This window comes from Lytechinus variegatus, chromosome 16 (genome assembly GCF_018143015.1).
Source record: "Lytechinus variegatus isolate NC3 chromosome 16, Lvar_3.0, whole genome shotgun sequence".
In the NCBI taxonomy this organism is placed as follows: Eukaryota; Metazoa; Echinodermata; class Echinoidea; order Temnopleuroida; family Toxopneustidae; genus Lytechinus; species Lytechinus variegatus.
The window spans coordinates 788052-801352 of NC_054755.1; the positions used below are offsets into that span (position 1 = coordinate 788052).

General features: G+C 39.7%; 1 protein-coding gene across 2 annotated transcripts in view; it reads left to right on the plus strand.

The window, feature by feature from the left end:
• Positions 1–1937: 1937 nt before the first annotated feature.
• The window catches only part of LOC121429718 (uncharacterized protein C5orf34 homolog), a 50751-nt gene continuing 39387 nt past the window's right edge, over positions 1938–13301 (plus strand). Inside the window, exons 1-4 of one of the 2 annotated variants that reach the window (XM_041626909.1) lie at positions 1938–2075; positions 4816–5160; positions 5458–6049; positions 6694–6901. In XM_041626909.1, coding sequence (XP_041482843.1) covers positions 4828–5160; positions 5458–6049; positions 6694–6901 — 1133 coding nt within the window. In that variant the 5' untranslated portion in view covers positions 1938–2075; positions 4816–4827. The remainder of the gene's footprint in view (positions 2076–4815; positions 5161–5457; positions 6050–6693; positions 6902–13301) is intronic. The other variant, XM_041626908.1, reaches the window with a different exon arrangement.

The window sequence follows — 13301 nt, forward strand, 5'->3', positions numbered from 1 at the left end:
CAAATGCATGAAGGAGTCATAGCAGCCGCCGTTGGAGGCGAGTAAAAAAACTGAAGTTGTCGATAAACTTGGCAATAAAAAAAAATACTTATGGTATTTATAAGTAACCTTTCCATCTGTAAATTTGCTAACGTACACGTATTGATGAAGATGATGATGATGATAATAATAAATAATAATAATCAAAATTATAATAAAAATAATAACAATATAAATAATAATGATAATAATAATAATAACAACAACAATAATGATAATATTAATAATGATAATAATAATAATAATATTAATAATGATAATAATAACAATAACAATAGGCGGATCCGGGTAAAAAATTAATGATTTGAAAATATACATTTCATATCACTTTCGCTCGCGCTTCGCGCTCGCATAGCCTGTACGATGAGATACATTTCTTGTTCAATAGGCTGATATGTAGCCTTAAATATCAAGTTTTGAAGTCAATATACAAAACATATTTCAGCTCGGACATTGAGCTTTCATTATTTTGTTTGATTTACAAATTGATTTTTTAAGTGCTCTGTAAAATGTCCGTTTTATGGTGTAAATATCATTTGCAGCTTTTTGCGCTGTGCGCTCGCATTGATTTGATTTGCCAAGTAGGCCTAGATATTGTCTTCGTTTATTCCATAATATTCTTTATACATGTTTATTAATTATATAACAAACTACTTGAGATGAGATTTGTATAGCGCACCTTTCATCTTCATTAGATGTTCAAGGCGCTTCAGATCAGAACAACAAAAACTCTTTACATCCAGAGAAAGAATATCATAAACAATGAATTATAGTCAACCCCACATTATGGAAATTACACTGTAGCTATTTTGGGACCCGTTGGTATGCATGGTAGGCCTACGAAAACGGTTTCACGACAGAAGCTGAAAATAATACACTCTGCATGGAGTTTGTAAGTTTCTACCATTTTTTGTAATCTACTATATTGTAAAATTGAAATTACTCTGTCTACTTGGAGCTTGAATGGCTTTCAGGTCAGACAAAGGATTTTGGGTGAGCCATTTTTCATCCATTATTGAAAGTGATTATTATCATCAGACTTCAGACACAATAGTTTAAACCCCTTGACAGCATGACAAAAATACTTTTGGTCCTTATGTTCCATAATGTCTAAAGAGTCCTATAAGGCTATTTTTCGATGACGATTTACCTCAAACATATCTCATTTTCTGATATTATCAAAATTATTTGGCGAAAAAACACCACAGTGTTTCTTTTACACATCCTTAAAGGGATGGTCCGGGGGAGCATTTCATGAAAGGACTTGTCGGACGTTTTATCCGACAAGTCCCATTTTATCCGACAGTTACCATAGTAACAGTGCCTCACAGCCAATCAGAGTCAGAGAAAGATGTCAGATCTGACAACTTGTCGGAAAAAATGTTGATGAAACACTCCCCAGGCTGGAGATATTTATATCTCAATAGATAGAATAAAATTCGCAAATCAAAATGCTGAAAATTTGATCAAAATCGGATAACAAACAACGAAGTTATTGATTTTAAACGTTTGCATTATTCCCATGAAACAGTTCTGGGCATGTTTTTATGAATATTCATTAGGTGGGCTGATGATGTCATTTCCCTACTTGTTCTTTTGTATTTAATTATATGAAATCAGGTTTATTCAATTTTTTTCTCGACCAAGAACTATTGGATTGAAAACTGATTAAGTGCATTAGTTATTCATTGACGCAACTTACTTCGTCTTATTTCATCTTACTGCTAGATGTATCATATTGTACTCGTCGAATATTATTCAATGCTAAATTTATCCTCAGAGGTGAACTAAAAGAAAGGAAGAGACAGCTAAAGTTAGAAATGTGAATTTGTTCAAGAGTAAATTATAATAACATCGGCAAGTATGACTGATTGCCGATACCATAATGGAAGAAAAGGCGCTATGTTCAGTCCAAACCAGCTGGCGCGAGATTTGTTTGTAAACTTCGTCTTCGTTTGTTGACACGGTCCCACAATAATTACATTTCACAGCTTTTAACGTCGTAGACAGTGATCTCCTTCGTCTCAGTTTAAAAGGTATAATTCAGAGCCAACTTTCAAACATGTGAGAATTTGAGTATCACAGAAATTATTCAGGTTTTAACGACTTTAAACGACATTATCCGACCACGGACACGGTTAGTGCGTTTCCGCATCATTCCAGGTTCAGTGACAGTGTGCAGACCACTGGTGCAGCCACTGGCAGTGCAGAGCAGGTGCGAAAGTACAGTTGCGCCGACTTCTGTACCGGTATAGTGAGTGATTGTATTACCGACCGGCCTTGTATTACCGAACGCGCGCATCATATGCGTCAGAAAATAATCAAATACGCTCAAACCTTTGCAACTTCCTGGCAAAGGGAACTTAAATAGAAAAATGATGAAAAATTATCAAAAACACAATTTCGAAGACTTTATATCCTCAAAACAATAAAATATGGTCAAAATAGCTCATCAGTGACTTTGCTGTTTTCCCAACTTTTCCCATAGACGTTCGGTAATACGATACCTTTTCAACAAATTCAAGTGACCAAAATATTTCACTTGCGAAGAGGGTCTGATTGGAAGCTGATGTCGTAAAAATGAAAAACAATTTCGGCAAAATTTCTGCATGTTTATATTTTGTGGGTATTTGTGTATTTATGGTGAAAGTTTGGTGAATTTTATTGGAATAATGTGTTTGATATGATCAAATTCATGAAAAGTGTTCGGTAATACGATCCACTACCATACGTTACTTAGTTGATTGGTTGGATTTGATTGACGGCACTATCCCATCGATGAATGAAAGTTTCTTTCCTAACTTTCCTTCCATTAATATCAGCTATCAGCATGATCAGGCTAGACCGGAAATCAGTCTATTTCTCTCAGGTACAGGGATTAGACAGCTGGCAGCCGTCTGTTTCGAGGAGTTTTTTAATTAAAAAAAAAAAATTCTCGTACACAGACCGCTCGCTACCGTGCAGCCACCATTAGGGGACTTAAAATGCAATTGCAAAATCCCCCCGTCCTGGCTCTTCAATTTTTGTCTTAAATGAAACTTTTGAAAATTAATGCGACTGAAATGCAAATTAATAATAATATTCCCTCTTGGCATGGCATTTAATTGCAAAAAAAATGGGTGAAAAAAATCAAGTGAAAAGGAACAAAAACAGTGACTTACCTCGGCTGTCGCGCACCTTCACTTCCTTGTTTTATCCGAACTTAGTACATAAACATATGGCCATTGGCATTGAGTCCCTGTATACAGAGCGCGCTAGAACTTCGGTCTCTGTATTTGGTGAGTGAAGCCAACGGAGTTCAGCTGAACAACCAAAACAACAGAGACCGAAGCTTTTGGTCTAGGACAGGGATATGCTCCGCTGTCTGCTCAGGGACTTGGTTTGACAAAGTTAACAAGGCCAGGGGCATGAGAGTGATCACTCGCGACTGCTCTCCTTGGCTTAGGCCTAATCCATTTCTGGTAGAGCTCGCCTTAGCGAGTTTGATATTTTGTGACGTAATATGATAAATGCAGAAAAAATAGAAATCGAGTACATCATCATGTCTTTCATGATCATACAGACAGTTTTGTATTGTTTTCCTTCCATGTATAATCTCTATTCTGACATCTGTGGCACGGCTGACATGACATCGCTGTCTTAACCTGAATGTAGAATGATGTTTTAGTCAATCAGTGTGTTTCTAAAGAGAATCGTTAAAAGGTATTACCAGCGTAAGTATCAAGAATTCCGGAAAACTTCCCTGTTGAAACAGATGTGATGTGGTTTATTTATAAGCCGCATTGCACAAAATACAGATTCTCATAACCACCTCTGGATAGAAAGACGCTGGTCAGTCGATTAATTACACTTTGTCCAGCACCTTAAATTTGACATAAACCATTCCTGCAATAAATGCTTCAATATTTTCTTTTAATATGATGATCATGACCCTCATATCATCCAAAAATATTTTTTATAAAACAACAGTTTTCTGCTAAATTGAAATTTAGTCAAAAAAAGTACATGTAGGCCTATGTAAGTTAGTGAGTTAGTCCCATAAAATTTTGTATGGTTCAGATTCTCCTACAGGAGATGCGTAAGACAGATTCTTTTAAAGGCTGTGTTTGACCCCCTTTTGTATAAATTTATGAACTTTCATATGATTATGACCTTTAATTAAATTTTTTTTTTTTTTTTTTTTTGCATGTATTTCCCCCCTTTTTCTCTTAAATTTGTAACCATATTTATTTTTATGTGAAATGTGTTCTTTTTTGTGATTTGCTGATTATGTATGTTTTTATATTTGAATATGAAAATAAATGTAAAAAAAAAAAAAAACCGATTAAAAAAATGTGACCCAAATTTTAAATTGAGCCAATGTAAGATTTTGGAAAATGTCTGCTTGTGCTTGGAATCACCCCTGTTCTCATTTCTCTAAATGTTCACATTTTGACCTGATATGGATTGTTTTATTTGTATCCATGGAATTAGAGACTTTGCCATTATTCATAAGATGACAAATATTATACCATGGTAAAATTAATGTTATTGGCTGTTCAGCCTTGTTTTAGAGTTGCCATTATGGCAAAGTTACTTTCCTTTAACAAATGGGCTGGCCTCTGTTCTGGCTGAAAGCCAGAAGTTACAATCAATTTCCATTACATGAAATTGAAGTGTGCCTAGAATAGATGTGATATGAAATATATACTTGCCTAGTTGAATGAAGGCCAATATTTGTAGTTATATGTCAACAGTTCAAAACTGCATGTAATTTGTTTCTCTATTACTTCATAGATCGCTGAATGAATGATGGATTCAGATGTACGACCGGTTTCCATGGTGATGACTTGTGATGACGCAGTGGAGATGACATTCGTGGATGGATCGAGGGTCCAGCTTTCTCCTTGTGGGTCATGTTTTATTTATGATCCACCTTCAAGCCAAGAAGTCTCGCATTCCTATCAGAGGAAAGATTTGGGACCAAGCCATCCTCTTTATGCATCCAACAGGATACAGCAGAGGACATGCTTTGTTACTAGCATCTGCAGGTCAAAGGTCAAAGCTGCTCTTGAATTTAGAAATCGGTTTGCTTCGTGTCCTTTCCTTTGTGCTGCCACTACACAGGGAGAGAGTACATTGGTAAGAACAAGGTGAAAATATTCATGTTTATGAGACTCCAAAATGGAGTGAAGCAGTCAATTTTTTAAGATTGTCTGATGAGTCTATATGGAGTGATCACTTAGCAGCATGTTAGATCCTTGACAAAATGAGGGAAATAATTCAAGTAATCTATAACTAACTAGTAGAAAAAATAATCAGGTATGATTGATTCACATCTGTGCCTTGAGCACTGCAGAGTGGATTTTGAGCAATTAGCCTCAGTCATTCTCATGCATCTTTGCCTTGTTGCCTGAACAGCAGTATTTTTTTTTCCAGGAATTGTATACCAACATCACCCAAGTGGAATGGTCCAAATCAGATAGAACAGGTACATTCAGTCAGCTCCCTGACCATTCTCTTGAGCTGACCTCGGTGGATAGCCTTGCTACAATGATCCTTTCACCCAATGGTCAAGACTTCTCAGTCAAGTATCTCTGTAAGCTCCAACCTGATGGTGAAAGACCACTGGACGTCCATGCAGAGCCTGATCATCAAATGGCACAAAGCTCAGAACTCTCTAGGGATTACCAGGAAAGCCTTAGGTGTCACCAAAGGACCACAAGTGATGTGAAACTCTGCCGAGACCATGATAGTGGAGGATTCATCTACCAAGGAGAAGGACAAGTCATGCCGCACTGTCAGGTTCATGGTTCTGACCCCAAGGTGGCACAAAGGATATCTCCAGAAGATAGAGATCTTTTAGTGACAGGCAGAATGAGGTGCAAGTTCTGGTATATGTGGGTTATACAGAACCACTCGGTTGCCCATTGTCCATGGTATTGGAGGCTGCCTTTGAATCTGTTGTTGAATCACCATGCAAGCCTTCAGAAGACACCAGATGAAAGTACCACTTTTTCCAAAGGGAACGGTAAGAGTTAGTATACTTTAAAGGTTTCTATGAGAATGGAACAGAGACTGAATGGCACAATCATCATCATCTTCAGTAAAGACCTTTCCCAAAATAGGGAAATCAATGAGGGGGTACATATACATTGCTTGATGTCTCAAAATCCAAGTAAATCCAATCATGGCACTGTGTAGTTCCTTCTGCCAGAGACAGACAAGAGAAACAAGAGTAAGGTATTGGGGTGTCAATCGAAAGCTGTGAATGAAGTTCAAACCACGGGCAAGATATGTGAGGTAGCGAAAGTCCTGCATTCCACTCTAACATGTCATCCATTCGAGCATCCAAGTTTCACTATTACCGCAGTATAAATTAGAAGATCAAAAGTGCATATGATAAGCATACTGTGCAGGTGTAAATAATTAGGCGTTTCCATGTATCTTTCAAGAGACAACATTTATACATGATACAGAAACACTTGGTAATTCTGCAAGAAAAAGTTTTTTTTTTTTCAAATATCTTCTGTAATGGATAGGATGGGATCTTTGTATGCTCCTTTGGTTGTAAAACACAAGTTTAAACTTCCCAGGGTTTAAACTTGGGCCTATGTCCAAAGTCACCGACGATTTGCATGTCTCATGAGTGTGAATTTTGTACTTTTTTGTCAGTTCCTGGTCCTATGACAGACAAGCTTCGGAACCAGTCTAGTCCAGTACCACCATCCCTACCCCTGAGATGTGGTGAAAGTCACCTTCACAAGCATCACTGGAGACCGATCAGACAGGAGTGTACTATAGATGATAGGGGTGAGGCTGATACCCTTACCATGTATGGCAGAAAGGTCTCCGTTCTGGTCGTTGGAGGAGTGGTTTACAGGTAGAGGCCCATATTCTGAACTCAAATTTAATTAAAACTCTGCCCCAAGAGTTGTGGTATACTATGGATAGCCAATTGCAACACAATTTCTAACAGTACTGGTTCAGTTAATTCACAAATAATATTCAGTGTGCTAAAAGTGGACAATTCAACAATTACCAATTTTTTTCCCTCCAATTAGAGGATTTATTTACAACATAGCAACATAACTTATAAAAATGAACATAAATGAGATGACAGGACATTTCGAAAAATTATATTGATACAAAACAATTACATAGTTATGCAATCATCCAATAATCTTTAAGTTACAACATATTGATTATTGAAGACATTAAGTGAAAACAAAAGATTTACTGAGTTTCATATGTATTCGGTAATTTCTGTAGGTAAATAAACATATCTTTTTCTGTACCTTGTTTTCATTTCTACTGTACTTTCTATTTCTTTTAAGAATATAAATTTCAGATTATCTCTCTTCTTTTCCAGATATTTTTCTTGAAACAATGACTTTGTGAATGCATCAAAGTGCAATGGTCAGAAGTAAAACCAATTTTTCGTCTACTTCATGTTTAAACAAAAATTTTACAATTGATTTTTAAATCTTTATGAAATATTTTTTTAATCAGTTCTTTATAATACTTTTTAGTGCCTAACACAACTCTCTATTGATTGACTAAACATAGCTACCAATGAAGTGTTAAGTTGATGATCATATTTCATTTATTTTTTGGGTTGTCTTTTATGTGCTTTTTGTTTTCTCTTTGTGTACACTGGATTTTTTGTTTCTCAGTTTGTTGGTGCTATCTCGTCCATTCTGCTGAAAGATCAGAATATTCTTGCAAGCTTTCTGACTTGTCGTCGTTTTCTGACTCTGCTTTCGAGTAGTCATCATTCGAATGACATTCATCGTGCTCGTTGCCGGTTGGTTGTTCCATATTTATGTTGTGATTGTGCCACTTTAGAAATGAATTTGGTGATGTGGGTTTATCTTGGTCTAGTGGTTCTGACTCTCCCCTTTAAAAGAGAGGGTCGTGGGTTCAATTCCTAGCCATGGCATGTTTTCCTTCAGCAAGAAATTTATCCACACTGCTACACTCGACCCAGGTGAGGTAAATGGGTACTGGGAGGTAGTAATTCCTCAAAAAGCTGTGCGCACCAGAATCGGTTGATAGCTTAGCCGGGGTAATATAGGAGCGTCTTGAGCACCTAGTAAGGTGGTTAGATGCACTATACAAATCCTATATTATTTCTTTATTTTTATTTACTTTCGATTGTGATTTCACTGCTTCTATAGGTGAGTCGACTCTAAGTGGCGTCGCGGGCTTATCACGTGATTGCATCCTACCCCGCGATGTACGAGTGCGCATGTCCGTTGGGTTATTCTTATCCTTGGACTCATCTCTCGCACTGCTGATGAATTGAGCGACCGCCGATTGTTCTGTCGTCATGGTGGTTAGCGTCCCGTTGCTTGGACTCGGGACTCCTTGTGTTGGCGTGGCACCTTGACTTCGCTTCAGTCGTGTCGCTGTATTGACAGGCTTCGTTTGGCCTCTCATCGTGCCTCTGGTCTCGGGAGTAGAGGAGCATCACTGGTGCTCTTAAGTGGTGGAAAGTCCTCCCTGCATTCATGACCTGATTTGTTGCATTGTTTGCAGGTCACATTCTTGGTACACTGGGGTCAGTGATGTCCTACTTCTAGACAGTTCGAGCAGGTCACTGTTGAGGCATTGTTCAAATCTTGTCCAGAATGATACACTCTTCCTCTGAAGAGGCCAAGCATGATGTGTGTAGGCAAGGAGTGTGTTGGTTTCTCAGTGTAGACTACACGATTTCCTGTCAAACAGTCTGTAAGTCTGCCATCTATTCGTAGTCGCTGTAGAGAGACTTTTCCAACAACTTTGCACTTCATTTTCTCTAGTTCATCTGTTATCAAAGCATCACTTGCTGATAGCTGTATGTCATTCATGAGAAGGTGAAGTGTATCTTCACCTTGGCTAACGAAAGAGTTAGTGTCAAATACAGTCACAATCGCATTATTCAAGTTCAGACCAATGGTAATGAGATTGATACGAGAGTTTCGGCTTAACAGGTATATTCGCCACAATCCTCAGATTTTCTGGATACCTGTGATTTCGTTTCTCGAAACTACTTGCGAGACTGCTTTGTACAGAAGATCTTTTACCAAAGCTTGACACGACGATCTGCTCCGTGCCTGTGCTATGACATAATCAGCTTTCTCAGAATACGTGTCACGGACGGTGTCTCTAGCTGCCAATTTCAAAGTACAAATGAGCAAATTTTATAAACGTCACTGACGAGTTAATCTTTGATAATATTTCTAAAATCTTTCACATACTTCGACTATAGTGGTCCAAAAATGATATATTTCAAAATTTATCAATCAGAGTTCCAGAATCTATCCACAAAGACAGTTTTTCCTTGCTGCTATGTCAGTCGTGACCGAACAAGACAAGATAGGCCTGTAGAAAATCACAATTACCAAATTTAATCTCTGATAGTCACAGTCTATGCCCTGCTGCCCCTGTATTTCTTAGAATATGAATACCATAGAATTCTATGTCAGGAAAAGCTTATGCAGCAGCTTTCACTTTGAAAGTGTTCTGGTTCATCCTTGGATGTCAACAAGTTAGCTCAGTCGTTAAAGTTTCTGCTTGTCGACCCAAAGGTACATGTACATGTCGTTGGCTCGAGTCCACCCTTGGCAGATTATTGAAGCCTGCGTTGTATGTAAAGGTGTCCTTCCCCTGTTCCATGGATGCAGGCTATGTTACAGTGGAAAACACTCTGCCCCTTGGATAGGATGTTAAATAGAGGACCCATGTATAGGAGAGTCACAACCTTTGCAGTAAGAACCTACTGCACTATTCATACAAGAGTAGAGGAAATCCTGGCGTAGTGGTCCACCTGCACCCCAATCAGTTATGACGGGAAGAGGGAGCTGGGGGGTCTTTGAGATTTAGTTCACTTTTCACTTCCCAGGCCCAGGTGACGTCAAACAAATAATTTAGGGCATGGCTTTGCCTGATGTACCAGAACCATTAAGGCAAATTACTCCAACCCAAGAATGATAAGATGGCTCTTGTCACAACATCAACCAAGAATAAATGTGACTTAAAATATAAAACAGTCATGAAACAAAATCGCATGAACTGTTTACATTAATATATTGCAAATAATATTTCCTGTGAATTATGTAGTGCCTACTGGGCTTTGCCCCTTAAAGTGTAAGAGAATGGCCACGCCCACTCAGATAAGAATATTCTTGTAGATTAATTAGTTAGTACCTGGCTGGGAGATGGTGGCCTGTGAATAATGTGCCTACTGGGCTTTGCCCCTTTAACTGTAAGAGAACGGCCACGCCCACTCAGGTAAGAATATACTTGTAGATTAGATTAGTTAGTACCTGGCTGGGAGACGGTGGCCTGTGAATAATGTGCCTACTGGGCTTTGCCCCTTAAACTGTAGGAGAACGGCCACGCCCACTCAGGTAAGAATATAATTGTAGATTTGATTAGTTAGATACTGGCTGGGAGATGGTGGCCTGTGAATAGTGTGCCTACTGGGCTTTGCCCCTTAAACTGTAGGAGAACGGCCACGCCCACTCAGGTAAGAATATACTTGTAGATTAGATTAGTTAGTACCTGGCTGGGAGACAGTGGCCTGTGAATAATGTGCCTACTGGGCTTTGCCCCTTAAACTGTAGGAGAATGACCATGTCACTCAGATAAGAATATTCTTGTAGATTAGATAAGTTAATACCTGGCTGGGAGATGGTGGCCTGTGAATAATGTGCCTACTGGGCTTTGCCCCTTAAACTGTAGGAGAACGGCCACGCCCACTCAGATAAGAATATTCTTGTAGATTAGATAAGTTAATACCTGGCTGGGAGATGGTGGCCTGTGAATAATGTGCCTACTGGGCTTTGCCCCTTAAACTGTAGGAGAACGGCCACGCCCACTCAGATAAGAATATTCTTGTAGATTAGATAAGTTAATACCTGGCTGGGAGACGGTGGCCTGTGAATAATGTGCCTACTGGGCTTTGCCCCTTAAACTGTAGGAGAACGGCCACGCCCACTCAGGTAAGAATATACTTGTAGATTAGATTAGTTAGTACCTGGCTGGGAGACGGTGGCCTGTGAATAATGTGCCTACTGGGCTTTGCCCCTTAAACTGTAGGAGAACGGCCACGCCCACTCAGGTAAGAATGTACTTGTAGATTAGATTAGTTAGTACCTGGCTGGGAGATGGTGGCCTGTGAATAATGTGCCTACTGGGCTTTGCCCCTTAAACTGTAGGAGAACGGCCACGCCCACTCAGGTAAGAATATACTTGTAGATTAGATTAGTTAGTACCTGGCTGGGAGATGGTGGCCTGTGAATAATGTGCCTACTGGGCTTTGCCCCTTAAACTGTAGGAGAACGGCCACGCCCACTCAGGTAAGAATATACTTGTAGATTAGATTAGTTAGTACCTGGCTGGGAGACGGTGGCCTGTGAATAATGTGCCTACTGGGCTTTGCCCCTTAAACTGTAGGAGAACGGCCATGCCCACTCAGGTAAGAATATACTTGTAGATTAGATTAGTTAGTACCTGGCTGGGAGATGATGGCCTGTGAATAGTGTGCCTACTGGGCTTTGCCCCTTAAACTGTAGGACAACGGCCATGCCCACTCAGATAAGAATATTGTAGATTAGATAAGTTAGTACCTGGCTGGGAGACGGTGGCCTGTGAATAATGTGCCGACTGGGCTTTGCCCCTTAAACTGTAGGAGAATGGCCATGCCCACTCAGATAAGAATATACTTGTAGATTAGATAAGTTAGTACCTGGCTGGGAGACGGTGGCCTGTGAATAATGTGCCTACTGGGCTTTGCCCCTTAAACTGTAGGAGAACGGCCACGCCCACTCAGGTAAGAATATACTTGTAGATTAGATTAGTTAGTACCTGGCTGGGAGACGGTGGCCTGTGAATAATGTGCCTACTGGGCTTTGCCCCTTAAACTGTAGGAGAATGGCCACGCCCACTCAAATAAGAATGTACTTGTAGTATACATTTCATACCTGGCTGGGAGATGGCCTGTGAATTATGTACCTACTGGGCATTGCCTGGGGGCATTGCCCCTTAAACTATAGATGAATGGCTGCACCCAGCAAGATTATGATTAGTTTAGATAAGTTTGTAGCTGGCTTGGAGATCCCCTGTGAATTATGTACCTACAGGGGTTTGTCCCTAAAACTAGAAGAATGGCCATGCCCAGTCAGATAGGTGATACTTGTAGTTTAGATTACTTAATACTGGGCTGTTAGAGGGTAGCCTGTGAAATATGTGACTATTGGACATTGCCCTTTATACTATAGGAGAATGGCCGCACCCAATCATGTTAGGATATACAGTACTTTTTGGTTTAGATTAGTTCATACCTTAATGGGAGATGGTGGCCTGTGAATTAGGGGCCTATTGGGCCTTCCCCCTTTAACTTTAAGTGAATAGTTGCACCCGCGAGAGCGGTGTTGGCTCAGTCGGTAACGTGTCTGCCTGTCGAACCAAAGATCGTGGGTTCGAGCCCACCCCGGGCGGATGACTGAAGCCAGTGCGTTGAGTGTAAACGTCTCTCCCATGTTTCATAGATGCAGGCTATGTTAAAATGGAAAACATTGTCCCTCGGATAGGACGTTAAATGGAGGCCCCGTGTAGAGGAGAGTCACCACCTTTGCACGTTAAGAACCCATTGCACTATTCATATAAGAGTAGGGGGAAACCCCGGTTTAGTGGTCCACCTGCATTCCCCCAATCAGTTATATCGGGAGGAGAGACCTGCAGGTCACAGTGATTCAGTTCGCTTTTCGCCTCCGAGGCACAGGTGATGCCAAACAAATAATAATAATAATGGTGATTAGTTTAGACAACTTTAATATCTGGCTAGGAGATGGCTTGTGAATTATATACCTACAGGGGTTTGTCCCTAAAACTGTAGGAGAATGGCCACGCCCATTCAGATATGGTGATACTCGTAGTTTAGATTACTCAATACCTGGCTGTTAGAGGCTGGCCTGTGAAATATGTTCCTACTGGGCATTGACCTTTATACTGTAGGAGAACGGCCACGCCCAGTAAATGTATCTTTCGTTTATTCAATAGTTAATTGACACAAACTCTATGACACAAAGTGTATTGTATCATAACAACTTATTAGATACAACACTCACATGCAATAGGAAAAACTGTAGAACTTTGTGCACGCTTGACGTTTTTGAATACTCTTAAATGTTTCAGTGTTACAAACGAGTGTGTAGTTGCTCCGTTGAGGTTTTTTTTATTGATGGTCTACTCTCGTGTCATGGCTTGTGTTGAAAGACTTCTCTTAGGCTTTTTAG